This window comes from Pristis pectinata, chromosome 2, assembly GCF_009764475.1.
Source record: "Pristis pectinata isolate sPriPec2 chromosome 2, sPriPec2.1.pri, whole genome shotgun sequence".
NCBI lineage: Eukaryota > Metazoa > Chordata > Chondrichthyes > Rhinopristiformes > Pristidae > Pristis > Pristis pectinata.
In genome coordinates, this window is record NC_067406.1 from 26,856,739 (window position 1) to 26,870,146 (window position 13,408).

General features: G+C 40.1%; 1 protein-coding gene across 2 annotated transcripts in view; it reads left to right on the plus strand.

Annotated features, from left to right (window-relative positions):
• smad4b (SMAD family member 4b) overlaps positions 1–12,989 on the plus strand; it is a 75,388-nt gene extending 62,399 nt beyond the window's left edge. The window contains exons 11-12 of one of the 2 annotated variants that reach the window (XM_052036032.1): positions 3,766–3,904; positions 9,646–12,988. In XM_052036032.1, the coding sequence (XP_051891992.1) occupies positions 3,766–3,904; positions 9,646–9,857 (351 nt within the window). In that variant the 3' untranslated portion in view covers positions 9,858–12,988. Of the gene's footprint in view, positions 1–3,765; positions 3,905–9,645 lie in introns of both variants that reach the window. The other variant, XM_052036048.1, reaches the window with a different exon arrangement.
• Positions 12,990–13,408: the final 419 nt, after the last annotated feature.

The window sequence follows — 13,408 nt, forward strand, 5'->3', positions numbered from 1 at the left end:
GCAACACTTCCTATTTGGCTGGGTTGAACTCCGTCTGCCATTTCTCCACCTATATCTGCAACTGAACTATATCCCGCTATGTCCTTTGCCAGTCTTCTACGCTATCCACAACACCACCAATCTTCGTATCATCTGCAAACTTACTAACCCATCTATCTACATTTTCATCCTGGTCATTTATATACATCACAAACAGCAGAGGCCCCAGTACAGATCCCTGCAGAACACCACTAGTCACAGACGTCCAGTTTAGGATAAGTCCCATCGACTACTACCCACTGTCTTCTACAAGCAAGCCAGTTCTGAATCCAAATGGCCAATTCACTGTGGATCCCATGCATCTTAATCTTCTGGATGAGCCTCCCATGAGGGACCTTGTTAAATGCCTTACTAAAATCCATGTAGACAACATCCACAGCTCTATCTTCATCAATCACCTTCGTCACCTCATCAAAAAATTCAATCAAATTGGTAAGGCACAACTTGCCCTGCACGAAGCCATGCTGACTGTCCCTAATTAGGCCATGGTTTTCCAAATGCTCATAAATCCTATCCTGAAGAATCCTTTCCAGTAACTTCCCTACCACTGACGTGAGACTCACCGGTCTATAGTTACCAGGATTATCCCTGTTTCCTGTCTTGAATAATGGAATAGCTACTTGCCAGTTCTCTGGGTCCTCACCTTTGGCTAGAGAGGACACAAAGATATTGGTCAAGGCCCCAGCAATCTCATCTCTTGCCTCTCTCAATAATCTGGGATATATCCCATCAGGCCCTGGGGACTTATCCACCTTAATGCTCTTTAAGAAACCCAACAGTACCTCCTCCTTTATCTCGCAATGCCCTAGCACATTAGCATGCTCCACACTGATCTCCCTATCTGCCAGGTCCTTCTCAGTAAATACTGATGCAAAGTACTCATTAAGGACCTCACCCACAGCATCTGCTTCCAAGCACATGTTTCTTCCTTTATTCTTGAGTGGTCCTACCCTCTTGCTCTTGATGTGTATATATAGGAACTAAGGAAATAATCTGGAATTAACAGCTTTTATTGGTGATGTTGATCGTGACGCTACCAGATTGGCACCTATTTTACTAATATCTTTCTAGGATGGGGGCATATTTAGGAGAGCTATGCCACAGGCAAGTCGTGCAACAGACAGAATCATAAAGATTAGTTGATGTCCTATGCTACTACATAATTCCACAATTTCTCTGTCATAACAGCTAGAGAGGCAGAGCTGAAGTTTCAGTGCAGTGCCACAGAATCCCAATCAATTTTGCCAGGTTCTTTGTTATATTGTTGAAATCATCTCCTCACTCTCCATTCAAGGTCTTGACTTCAGGACCAATCTTATCCCCTTCCATAACTACCTTGAAACACAATTATGGGTACTGTTCCCAAAATCTACCCCAACCAACGCTTCCACTGCCTGCCCAGTTTTATTTTCTTAGAGAAGGTCGATTACAGCCTGGCCTATAGTAGGACTCAACGTTGTCTCAAAAAACTTTCTTGGACGTACTTAACAAAGTCTCTTGCACTGAAATCCCAATCAATCTTGGGGAAAGTTTAAAATCCCCCACTACTGCAACCCTGTTGCTCTTGCACCTTTCTGCAATTTGCTTCCATATTTGTTCTTTCAATTCCCATTGACTATTGGGAGGCCTGTAGTATAATCCCAGCAAAGTTCTACCAATATGGCCTCATTGGACAATTCCCCCAGGATATCCTATCTAAGTACTGCCGTTCTCTCCAATCAGTATTGGAACTCCCCCTCCTCTTTTCCATTTTCCTCTGACACACATGAAACTTCTATACACTGGAACATTAAGTTGCCAGTCCTGCCCTTCTGTCAGCCATGTTTCCGTGATTGCAATACATCATAATTCCAAGTGCTGATCCATGCTCTGAGCTCATCTGACTTGCCTGTGAGGCTTCTTGCATTAAAGTAAATGCACTTGAGCCGGCCAGATCTCTGTGTTACCTAACCTGCCTCTGCCTGCTCTGTCCACAAGATTTGCTTGATTTATTTTTCTGCAATTTTCTACTGCAACCTACTGCACTGCTACTATGCTTGCCACCTCCCCTGTCAAATTAGTTTAAACGCTCCTGAGTAAAAACCTATTTGACCTTGGCTTCATTAATCAAGCTACTGCAGTTGAGTCTGCTCATGAAAGTATTGGCAGGACAGATCAGTGCAAGGAAGATGTCTGTTATAGTGTGCAATACTGCAGTTGTACTAAATGGTATCGGTTCGACTCATCCAGCAGCTCAAACTGGGTGTCCATGAGGCTTAGGCTCTTGGCAGCATTAAAATTGTATTCGGTCACAATCTGTAACCTAATGGGCTAGAATGTCCTTCATTCTTCCCATCATCAGCCAGATGTGCTCAACCAGATAAAGCTACAACACAGGACCACAGTTCTGGAACCAGCATGTTTCACACAGCTAAACTATAAGATCATTGCTCTATAGTTCTGCAACACCCAGTTGCAGATGCTGGTGGGCAATTACATTACTAGAAAGGGAGGAGAAGGTTCTGTAAGATCTCAGTATAAAATGCGGGAAATATCCAGCAGATCAGGCAGCAGTTGTGGAGAGAAAACAGAATTGATATTTCAGCTTAATGACTTTTAATCCAAACTCATCCATCCTTAATGAAAGTAGAGCAGCTGAACACTCAAGTGCAAAAGACTGTGTGAAGCACTTCCCATCATATTTTTATCAGAGGTAGTGAAAGGATAATTAGTCTTGGCCTAACGCTGAGTTTCCCACCAATGTGGAAGCCATTAATGATTCGTTGCACTGGAGTTGAAAACATAATCAGTGTGTTAGTTGTAGCAAAAGTCCCCAATAATATCCTGGATGTAATGCTGAAGGCTTGTGCTCCAGACGAAGCCAGCCTCCAGCCAAATTAGTCCAATGTGGCTACAACACTGGAATCAACTCAACAAAGTGGAGAATTGTACATGTATGTCCTTCCACAGAAGGCAAGCAAATCCAATCCTGCTAGTTACTGCCCATCAGTCAATTCTCAATTATTCCTAAAATGATGGAAGTTATTGCTGATGTGCAACACTTACTAATAATCTGCCAAGAGATGTTCAGTTTAAATTCTGCTAGAACTACTCAGTTCCAAACCTCATTGTAGTTTTGGCCAAACATTGTGAAAATAAGCGACTTCCAGTGATGAAGTGAGAGTGACTGCCAAGAATATGACACAACATCTTACCTGGTGCTCTTTCTGGGGTAGTGGAATCTGTTTGTCCCAAGCCTCAGAGCTGCATTGAAAATGCAAAGCCATCTCTTGATTATGTTTAAAACAAAATGTTCAAAAATTGCAGGACTCTTGAGAGCTTGGTGAGTGTTGATGATAACAAGCCACTTTGGGAATGGACACTTAAGTGTCCCACCAGTACCCCCCTCTACCATAGTCTGAAAAGTTGCCCATTTGGTGAATTCTGGATGAGCTCTGTTCTGAATGAACCAAGAGTTTCCTTGGAGGGGAAAGCTGAGTGCTTGTTATTCTGAGTCTCTTTGTCTTGAGCTGTTTATATTATAACAAGCATAATACCTGTTACAAAATATGAGCACTTGTCTTGGAGTTTGGCTATAGGTGTTGATAATTTGTGTGGGCTTTGAATCTTGGGTGTGCGTGAGGACACTTTCCTCACAAAGGCCAAAAGGATCCTTTCTAAATATATTTTGAAGTTTTGTAAAGTCCGGACATAGTCATTTTAAAATCTATTTTGTTTGTGTTTCAGGTGTTTGATTTGCGTCAGTGTCACCGTCAGATGCAACAGCAGGCTGCTACTGCTCAGGCTGCAGCCGCTGCTCAGGCAGCAGCTGTTGCTGGAAACATTCCTGGACCGGGTTCAGTGGGAGGTATTGCCCCAGCTATTAGTAAGTTACCATGCCAGCTGGCATTTTTGTATTTTCCACAAAATGTCCCTATCAGAGCCATTCCTTTGACCAAGCTTTCATTCTTCATTAACATTATAGAGGTTCATAAAATGATGATGGACATGGATAGGATAGGTGGTCAGTGTCTCCTTCCCAGGGCAGGGGAGTCTAGAACTAGCAGGTACAGGTTTCAGGTGAGGGGGGGGGGCGGGGGGAGAAGATGTAAGGGGGATCTGAGGGGTAAGTTTTTCATACAGAAGGTTACCTGGAATGACCTGCCAGAGACAGTGGCAGAGGCAGACACAATTATGATATTCAAAAGACATTTGGACAGGTACTTGGATCGGAAAGGCGTGGAGGGATATGGGTTTAGTGCAGGCGGGTAGGTTTAGTGAAAATAGACATCACAGTCAGTATGTAAGAGGTGGACTGAAAGAGCCTATTTCTGTGCTGTACAATTGTAGTGATTTGCAGAGAATGTTCATAGAGTTACAATTGGCCATCGTTTTGGGATAATGCAGTTATTGACAGGGTTGTCTAGTTTTTCCTCAAATTTATCTGTTGTTCAACATTCATTTCATAAATTGGCCTGGATTGTGCTAGACCTGGCCTGGGCACCTCATTCACCTTTTGCAGGATTCATGACATGGTGCTTGCCTGTACTGCTGCACAGCTCTTGAAGTCCCACTGGCGTCACTTTCATGGCCATTCTGTGAGCTGCAGCGGTGACACAGCTGCAGACAACAATCAGTATGGCCCAGCTCACTGATCAATATTTAGAAACAGATGGAAAACATAGAAATATCTTTTAAAAATAAAACACATATATTTGAAGCTGCATTTATGTGCAAATTAATTGAAGATATTGATAATTAAAATCTTAAACTCCTTTTACCCAAAAGTTGGTGCCTCATTCAAGTGAAAGTGTATCTGGCCCCTCAGCTCAGTATGTTATGAAGCTGTCCCTTGATACAGTATGTCAGATGATGGTCATGTATGCTGCCATCTGACTTCTGATGCCTTCTGTGCTGCAGTGTGCAGTTGCATAAGTCTGGAGTATGCTGACACTGAACCACAATAAAGTCTTTGATAAAGTTCTACATGGTAGGCTGCTATGGAAAGTTAGATCACATGGGATCCAGGGAGAGCTAGCAAACAGGATACACAATTGGCTTGATGGTAAGAAGCAGGTGGTGATGGTGGAAGGTTGTTTTTCGGTCTGGAGGCCTGTGACTAGTGGTATGCCTCAGGATCCGGTGCTAGGCCCATTGCTATTTGTCATTTATATCAACGATTTGGATGAGAATGTACGAGGCGTGGTTAGTAAGTTCGCAGATGACACTAAAGTAGATGGTGTGGTAGACAGTGAAGATGGTTATCAGGAATTACAGAGGGATCTTGATCAGCTGGGTAAGTGGGCTGAGGAATGGCAAATGGAGTTTAAATCAGATAAGTGCGAGGTGTCGCATTTTGGGAAGACAGATCAGGGTATAGGATCTTCACAGTGAACGATAGGGCTCTGGAGAGTGTTGTAGAACAGAGGGACCTAGGAATACAAGTGCCTGGTTCCCTGAAAGTGGCATCACAGGTAGACAGGGTGGTAAAGAATGCTTTTGGCGCGCTGGCCTTCACTCAGGGCATTGAGTATAGGAGTTGGGATGTTATGTTTCAGTGAGGCCGAACTTGGAATATTGTGTTCAGTTTTGGTTGCCCTGCTGTAGGAAAGATGCCATTAAGCTGGAAAGAGTGCAGAGGAAATTTATGACGGTGTCGCCAGGACTCAGGGCATTAAGCTATAGAGAGAGGTAGAGCAAGCTAGGACTTCATCGGAGCTTAGGAGAATGAGGGGTGATCTTATAGAGGTGTATAAAATCATGAGGGGCATAGGGTGAATGCACACGTCTTTTTCTCAGTCAGAGAATTGAGAACCAGAGGGCATGGTGTGATGGAAGAGATTTAATAGGAAATTGAGGGGCAACTTTTTCACCCAGTGGGTAGTCCATATATGGAATGAGCTGCCAGAGGAAGTGGTTGAGGCAGGTACATTAACAACAATTAAAAGAAACTTGGGACAGGTACATAAAAGGAAAGCTTTAGAGGGCTAGTGGCCAAACATGGGCAAATGGGACTAGCTTAGATGGGCATCTTGGTCAGCAGGGACCAGTTGGGCTGAAGGACCTGTTTCTGTGTGTATGACTACAAATGTACGACCAGCTCGCTGTTAGTCTGATCCTGCCCAGTGTTTGTTTAGGTTGTGATTAGCACACGAAGTATCCCTCCTTGAATTGTAAACATTCTGCAGTAGTGCAAGTCCTTTGGCAGGAACAGTATTTGCTGCTTCCATATAAGTGTACTATGAGAGTTTAGACTTAAGTTTTTTTCTTTTTTGTATTGGTACAGTTTAGTCTATTTTTTACACTTGTCACTAATATGCATTTGACTCTTTGGTACCTTCATGTAGTTTTTAACTTCAGATGCACACTGCCGTTTTTAGTGTCATGGTCCTTAAGATCAGTGATCTGTGCTGGTCAGTAGGTGCTCCCATGCCTCCTTACTGTGAATGATGTGCAATATTTATTTCCCAAAGTATCAATGCTAGAAAAAAAAAGTAGAGACCCTTTCTGTTAATCCCCGTTTGCTTGGTCAAATGTCTTAACAAATGGTGGTAAGAACATTATGAATGTTTCATCTACTGAACTTGTTTTAGTTACTTTTCTATCCACTGCAGACTGAATTTTCTCAGTCTTTTCTACAGTAAAGTACCAAATCTTACATGTTGATTAGGAGAGAAGAAATAAAATGTTGATATTTATCTGCTGGAACGTATTGGTGTGGAAAGTTGCAAACCATCATCCTGATAGCTGGAACAGCACTCACTTTTGCTCCTGACATGTATATATACAAATCCATTCTTTTCTTTAAAACCAGAAGGTTGGATGTTTGCCTATTTTGTGGCGGGTAGTTGGGTAGGCAAGGAGAGAAGGGAAGAATGGTGGTGTAGGGCACAGTTAATTTGTTGCCAGGGTGCCCCAGACCAAATTGTCTCCTTGGATAATGTGATCAGATCCATTTTTTTCCCAGTATCAGGCTTGATCTGTATCCCTTATTATGGTGGTGCTGAATTGCATCCATCTGGACAGTGTTGTGCTGCACCTCACTTGGCCCACCAGTCTTCATTAATTTTCCCAGTACAGGTATGATGAGTTTCCACTCCCAAAATCATTGTTCCTGAATGGGAAGGACACTGATTATGGATCAAGAAATCCTGGTTGCAGAGTGTGCTGTCAAATTTGTAGCAGGTTCCCAAAATGCTGAGGAAATTTTGGACCGGTCTTTTGAAGTTAAGGTGCCACAGAGTTGTCTTTGCTTTTCTGCTTCGTCTTTTATTCAACTACTACTTTCAGTGAGCCAAAGTACAGTTGAGAGGTTTGTGTATAGATAAATCTATGCTTCACCATTTTCCTCACAGTTCTACTGTTACCACAATCTGGGAAAATGAATAACATGGAGACACCTACCAAAATGGTCTTCGGATCTCAAAACTTTAATTGCTGGAGGATGCATGTGTCTATATCAGTTCTGTGATGCTAAGCTAAATACTGACTTGCTTCACTTCCAGAATTTGATTTGATGGAGAAAGATTATTTCCCAGGATGGGGTTTGAAAATTTGTGACACAAGCAAGGCAGTATTCATTGCTCATCTCTAAATGCCATGAGGTCATTAAGAGCCAGTCATGTAGGTGAACTAAAATTGCACATAGTAGGTCAGACCTGTTGGAGTGGACGGTTCCCATCTCTGAAAGATGTAAGTAAACACATGATATCAAAGTGGAGGGAGTTATGTGGAGAAATCGGAATAGTTTTCTCTTGAACACTTAAGGCTAAAGAGTGAAGTTTTGAAATGTTTCAACAGACAAAAAAGGAAGATTCTGAAGTGTTTTGGCGAAAGAATTGCAGGAGAAAGGAGTTGCATTTTTACACCAAGTCGTTCAGATCTTCAATCTGCAAGGGTGGTAGAATCAGATTCCATAGTAGCTTTCTAAAGGTGATCGGTCATGTGAATAGAATTTGTGTGGTTATGGAGAAAAGGATGGGGTGCACACAGACTGAAAAGCCTTTTCTTATCCTATAACATCTCAGTCCACAAATTTTAATTTTGAAATTCGAAATGTTGGGATTTGAAATTTTAACCTCTGGCTTGCATGTTCAATATCAAAGAAGATTGGAACACAGAACTATCAGCTTTGTGGGGCATGTATGAACAGCATTGAAGATGCATAATGAGATGGACCAATGCCCATTGATGGATCTTGTCACTTTTAATCACCATTTCCTGCAGAAGAGTTGGTTTTGAAGACTAGATGATCATTTTTATGTTTTCTCTTTCCCATAGCGTTTTGGGAGATGGGGAAGGAGGCCATGTTTTATTTTTGCATGTTACAGAGCTGTTTACTCACATAGAAGTCCTCCAAATTCAACAAAAAGGCAGGTGAACCACTTGGCGTCCTCTCCCAGGCCAGCATCCCCAGTATTGAGGTCTTGATTGCATTCAGTTAGCTACACTGGACAAGTCAGGTTGTTCTGGAGATGGATGTTCTATTCCAAGCTCTCTCATGGAAAGAGATTACCAGATGGACAGAAGAAAAACAAATCGAGCATGTGCTTAGTCTTCTTGAAGAAATGCAACCTCCCCACTGGGATGGTATTGAGAACCTCGAGGCCATGCATCAGGAGCTCACACAGGCCTTGCATAAGGAGTGAACCACCTCACATACTACCCATCCGCCACTCTCTTGGCCACCACCTGCTCCATCTTTGGCCTCATTAGCCATCTCAGAACCAACTAAACCAGTGTGGATGGAAGTCATCCTCAATTCTGAGGGATTGCCTAAGAAGAAAGAATGGACTTCAGCATGAGTTAGTGAGGGGAGAAAGTTGGTGAGATAGTTAACAGGTTATATCATACAAATTATTTCACTTACTTGAACACTAATGGAGGTAGCTAGTAATAGTGCAAAAAATCTGTTCTTTTTATTTATATTTGTGGTGTTACTAGCATGATCCACTCACTGCTACTAAATTGTGTGCTATTGAATTCAGCCTTGTAGATGGAATAACTTACTAAAACTTTTCAGTGCAATATGTATTTTTTTATACTTCAAGCATGTTACAATTGAAAGTGTACGTCTGACCTATTTCCACATGTAGCATACTAAATGGCAGCTGGTTTGTACATTTGTCATCTCCGCAGTACCTGAAGTTGACATGGTTGCAAACTAGCTGTGTTCAGAGTTTTGAAGAATGTTATGATATGGTTCCTATAAACTGCGTTACGTTTAGATTGTTTAACTGCTAATTGTGATAACCAGATAAGATGGAACTAAGATCATCTAATCAGTATTTCTGCTTGATTGGGAGTATCGCTGAAATGGTATTCACTTCCACTATTGAAAGCCACCTAAAGATTTGTCCTTTAGACTTGACAGAACAAAATTTAAAAAAAGTAGCAAAACAAACGCACACAATATTACAGGATCAGTATACACTTGGAATGTATCAGTGTGCCAGACAGAGGGTCTGACAGCTGCAGCTTTCAGGACATTCCCTCTGTAATTTGTCTAACCTGGTATAGATTTCCAGGCCCTTCAGTTTTTAATTCTAACAATAATACTCCCAGTTAATTAAAAAGGCACTGCCACTTTTACACAAGCTTTTGCATTAATCTAAGTTTTATTTTCAGGTTTGTCTGCTGCAGCTGGAATCGGAGTGGACGATCTGCGCCGTCTATGCATTCTCAGGATGAGCTTTGTTAAAGGCTGGGGACCTGATTACCCAAGACAAAGCATTAAAGAAACCCCTTGCTGGATTGAAATCCACCTACATCGTGCCCTTCAGTTGCTGGATGAAGTGCTTCACACCATGCCAATTGCAGAACCACAACCCCTGGACTGAGTTGCTCTGTGGCAGTCACTGTCTTGCTTGGGTGGGGTGGGGAGAAGACTAGAGTTCCGCCTTGCTTAAAAACTGATGTATTTTACCATTGTTCAGCATATTCTTTCAGAACAAAAAGGTATGCAAAAAAAACCAAACAAAACTACTGTTTATTTTCTCTCAAGACAAGAAACCCAGTATTTTAGCTTATGTCTTTGTTTTTTTTTATACATATGTTGAAACTCCACCAGTATGGTTCTCAGCTTGTATTATTTGTAACAGACTGCATTTTAGTTACCAGGAATAATGTCCTACATATAAATTCTATGAAGAATGCTTAATTTGGTTTAGCAACAGGCTGTTCAATTATTTGAAGTGAGATACTTTTTCCGAGTCCAAGTTGAACTTCTGCGGTGGTGGGGGGAGGGTGCGGTTGGGTAGTGGAGACTGAGGTTGGTGGGATGAAATGTAGGAGTGCGGATGGATTTATTTTTGCTGCCTGTGCTGGAAGAGGCAGCACAAGTAAAGGGGGGATGTATTTTAAGTTAAGGAAAGGACATTGTTTTTGATTTATGTTTTAGAAATTTCCAGAGCAGTCAAAAACTGATTTAAAACTAGGAAGATGGTTGGCAACCTTGTATAGCAGTGGAGTTCATGCATTATAGCAAGGTGACCAGTCTCTAGCTACTCTTCACAGATCCAGGCTTTCTTTATTTGCAAGAACACCTGTATTGGCACTTTATTCAAATTTTTTTTTATATACTGCACCCTTGAGAGATCTCCTCTGCAGAGAGTTGTTTGTATTGTACAGTTTGTTGTTCACCATTAATATAAGTTAGCTTCCTTATTTTTTAGTTTGAATTTTCTTTGATTTCTTTTTTTTTGCATGTGGCCATTGTTTACTAACTTGCTTTGGCCAAAGTTTTCAGAATGCACACAGCTTATGATCAGAAAGGAGGTTCAAAAAGTACTTCTGATCAAAGGGGAAAAAAATAACTTTTATAAGGAGTCCAGATCTTGTTAATAACACTAAAACAAAAGGTGGAACTTTTTCCCCATGTGCTATTCAGTAGTATCTGACACTGAAACATCTGTGTTCTTTGTTTTCTTTATCCCCACCAACTAACCCATTCTATTTTAACCAGTTACGGGGTGAGCAAGAAAAGACTAACTTTGTCAGTGATGTTCCCTGTAAGATGGGTCTTTTCAGCATTTGATGATGGTGAATATTGTTAAGAATTGCAGCCAAATTAAATTTTATTTTGTTATTTTTAACAGGTCATACTGTATAAATAGATGTTTTGAACTTCATTTTATAAAAATTGTTCAGCAGTGTTGATCCTTAATGCAATTGGCCCTAAAATGGTTCTCGAAAAATGACATCACCTCAAATTGCTTCTACCATTATCACCAGCAGTGTTACAGAGTGCAAATATTTTCATCAGATGCAACCTAAATTTGGACATTCAGAATCTGAATTGTGTTATTAGATGTTTTCCAGTTTGGTTGGGCATAATATACAAGTTTCGAGCATTATCCTTTACTGATATCCAAATTGGAGCAAAGAATGAGATGCCCAAAACTGTGTGTCTTTGAATATTTCACATTATTGAAATCTAAATTATTTTATTTGGTGCTCTTGATTGCATCTGCTGATTGGTTTCTGTGAAATACAATGATACCACCATTTCAGGTGAAACCAAATCTAAAATGAAGTGTACCTCTTATGAAACATTTGTAATTTTTACAGGAATTAAGTGAAGATAGGAAGCTATCAATTTACATCTGTTTTTAACAAAATCACATTGTCTTTGAAATGCTTGTCTATATTGTTGAATGTGTGACCATCCAGGAATGCAATGAATCATAACATGAGTACAAGATTTTTTTTTGCACACCCCTCCTTAAAATGTTGAATCTGGAATTATGTGCTTTCTGGTTACTAGCTATTATTTAAATTGCAAGTGATTTGTTATTGTAAAGTTTCTAAAACTTTAAGGGGTAAGGGGGAATTGCTGGCAAACTTTTTTTCCTCCCTTTTTTGATGTGTATGTGTGCACATTTCTCAAATTCTTTACACTATGCTTAGGCACCATTTGTATCTAGAGACTACTAGAAACCAAGTATTATTAGGTAACTTAAAACAACACATGGTAAAGGTCTGAAATATCTATCTAGGAATAGTAAAGATGGCCCTTTTTCTTGCATTAGAGTTGCATTGGATTATGGTATTTATTAAAACTAATGTGCAAGAGATCGTGCAGTGACATTACACGGGTTAGAATGAAATAATAGCAATGAGTTCCAACGAGATGACTGAGTGCCTGTCTCGCACATGTATTTTAATTTGCATTGGGGGGAAAATTGTGATACCTTGTACGTAGACTTATTCAGAATACTAATTTTCTTTATTTAAATTTAGGAATACTTTTCAGTTTGAAAGTTACAAATACCCAACTTTTAAAAGCTGAATAAAAAAAAACCTTGAACTCATCAAGCCCAAGCTGCTTTCTGTGAGTCCAGTCAGCATTGTAGGTTCTTATGATTGTCTCTTCTAGTAAGTGAGCAGGTGGAAAATACAACAAAAAAATCCTTTCACACAAGAGATAACAGCCTTGGAAGGGATTACCAATCTTTTAAAGAAGGGAAAAATATGGCATCTACAATTTATTTTTGTTGTAATAGACTGACCAAGGCCATACATGTTGACTGAGCTCAATTAAGACTTGAGAAGAATAATTCATTGTGCATCAAAATAGCAAACTGTATTTGTCCATATTAATTGTTATCCAAAATTAAGATTGTACATGTTACTTTAATACCAGATCTTTTAACAAGGCTTTATTAGTGAGTCAGGCATTCTGAAGAGTGTTATTTTGAGTCACTGTTTGATTGGTGATGGGATGGCATTGACTGCACATGGCAGCACTGGAAATCTGTCTGGGGTAGAACAATTTTAACAAAATGTCATTGAATGTTTTGGTTGGAGCAAGTAATGTATGCATTTTATCTTTTAAGCAACTAGTATAAATAAAATATTTGCGAAGAATAATACTTTTCATTTATACAGCCTCTTTCTTAAAATTATCTATAAATTTAGATATTTTATTCATCCTGAAATATTGTACATCTCCAAGTAATGTAGACTGATTCAATTATTCAGTAGGTGTACACTGCAGTAAATGATTGATTTGTATTGGTAAAGTTAAAGAATCAAGCTTTCATATGGCCCCCTAATACGGTTTGTTTAGCAAGTTTAAAATGAAGTACATGAAAAATTCATTAATGTAGTGTGACTGTTTATTAATCTGAATTATGATCATCTGCCAAGGATGGTTTTCTGATCTGCTTCTGTGGTGTTCTAAGTACACAGTAGCACACCTAGATCTCATTGCAAGATACTTCTTGGAATGTTAGTTTTTCATTGAAATTTCTTCCTTAAACAGGCTTCCCTTGTTGTTTTTGGTTGACCTCAAGTTTATACTCTAATTTGCACTAAGTCCTGTTTGCCTGTCATTTCTTTACTTGTTGACCAACATTGGATCCTGGTTAAACAGTACCTTGATTCTTGA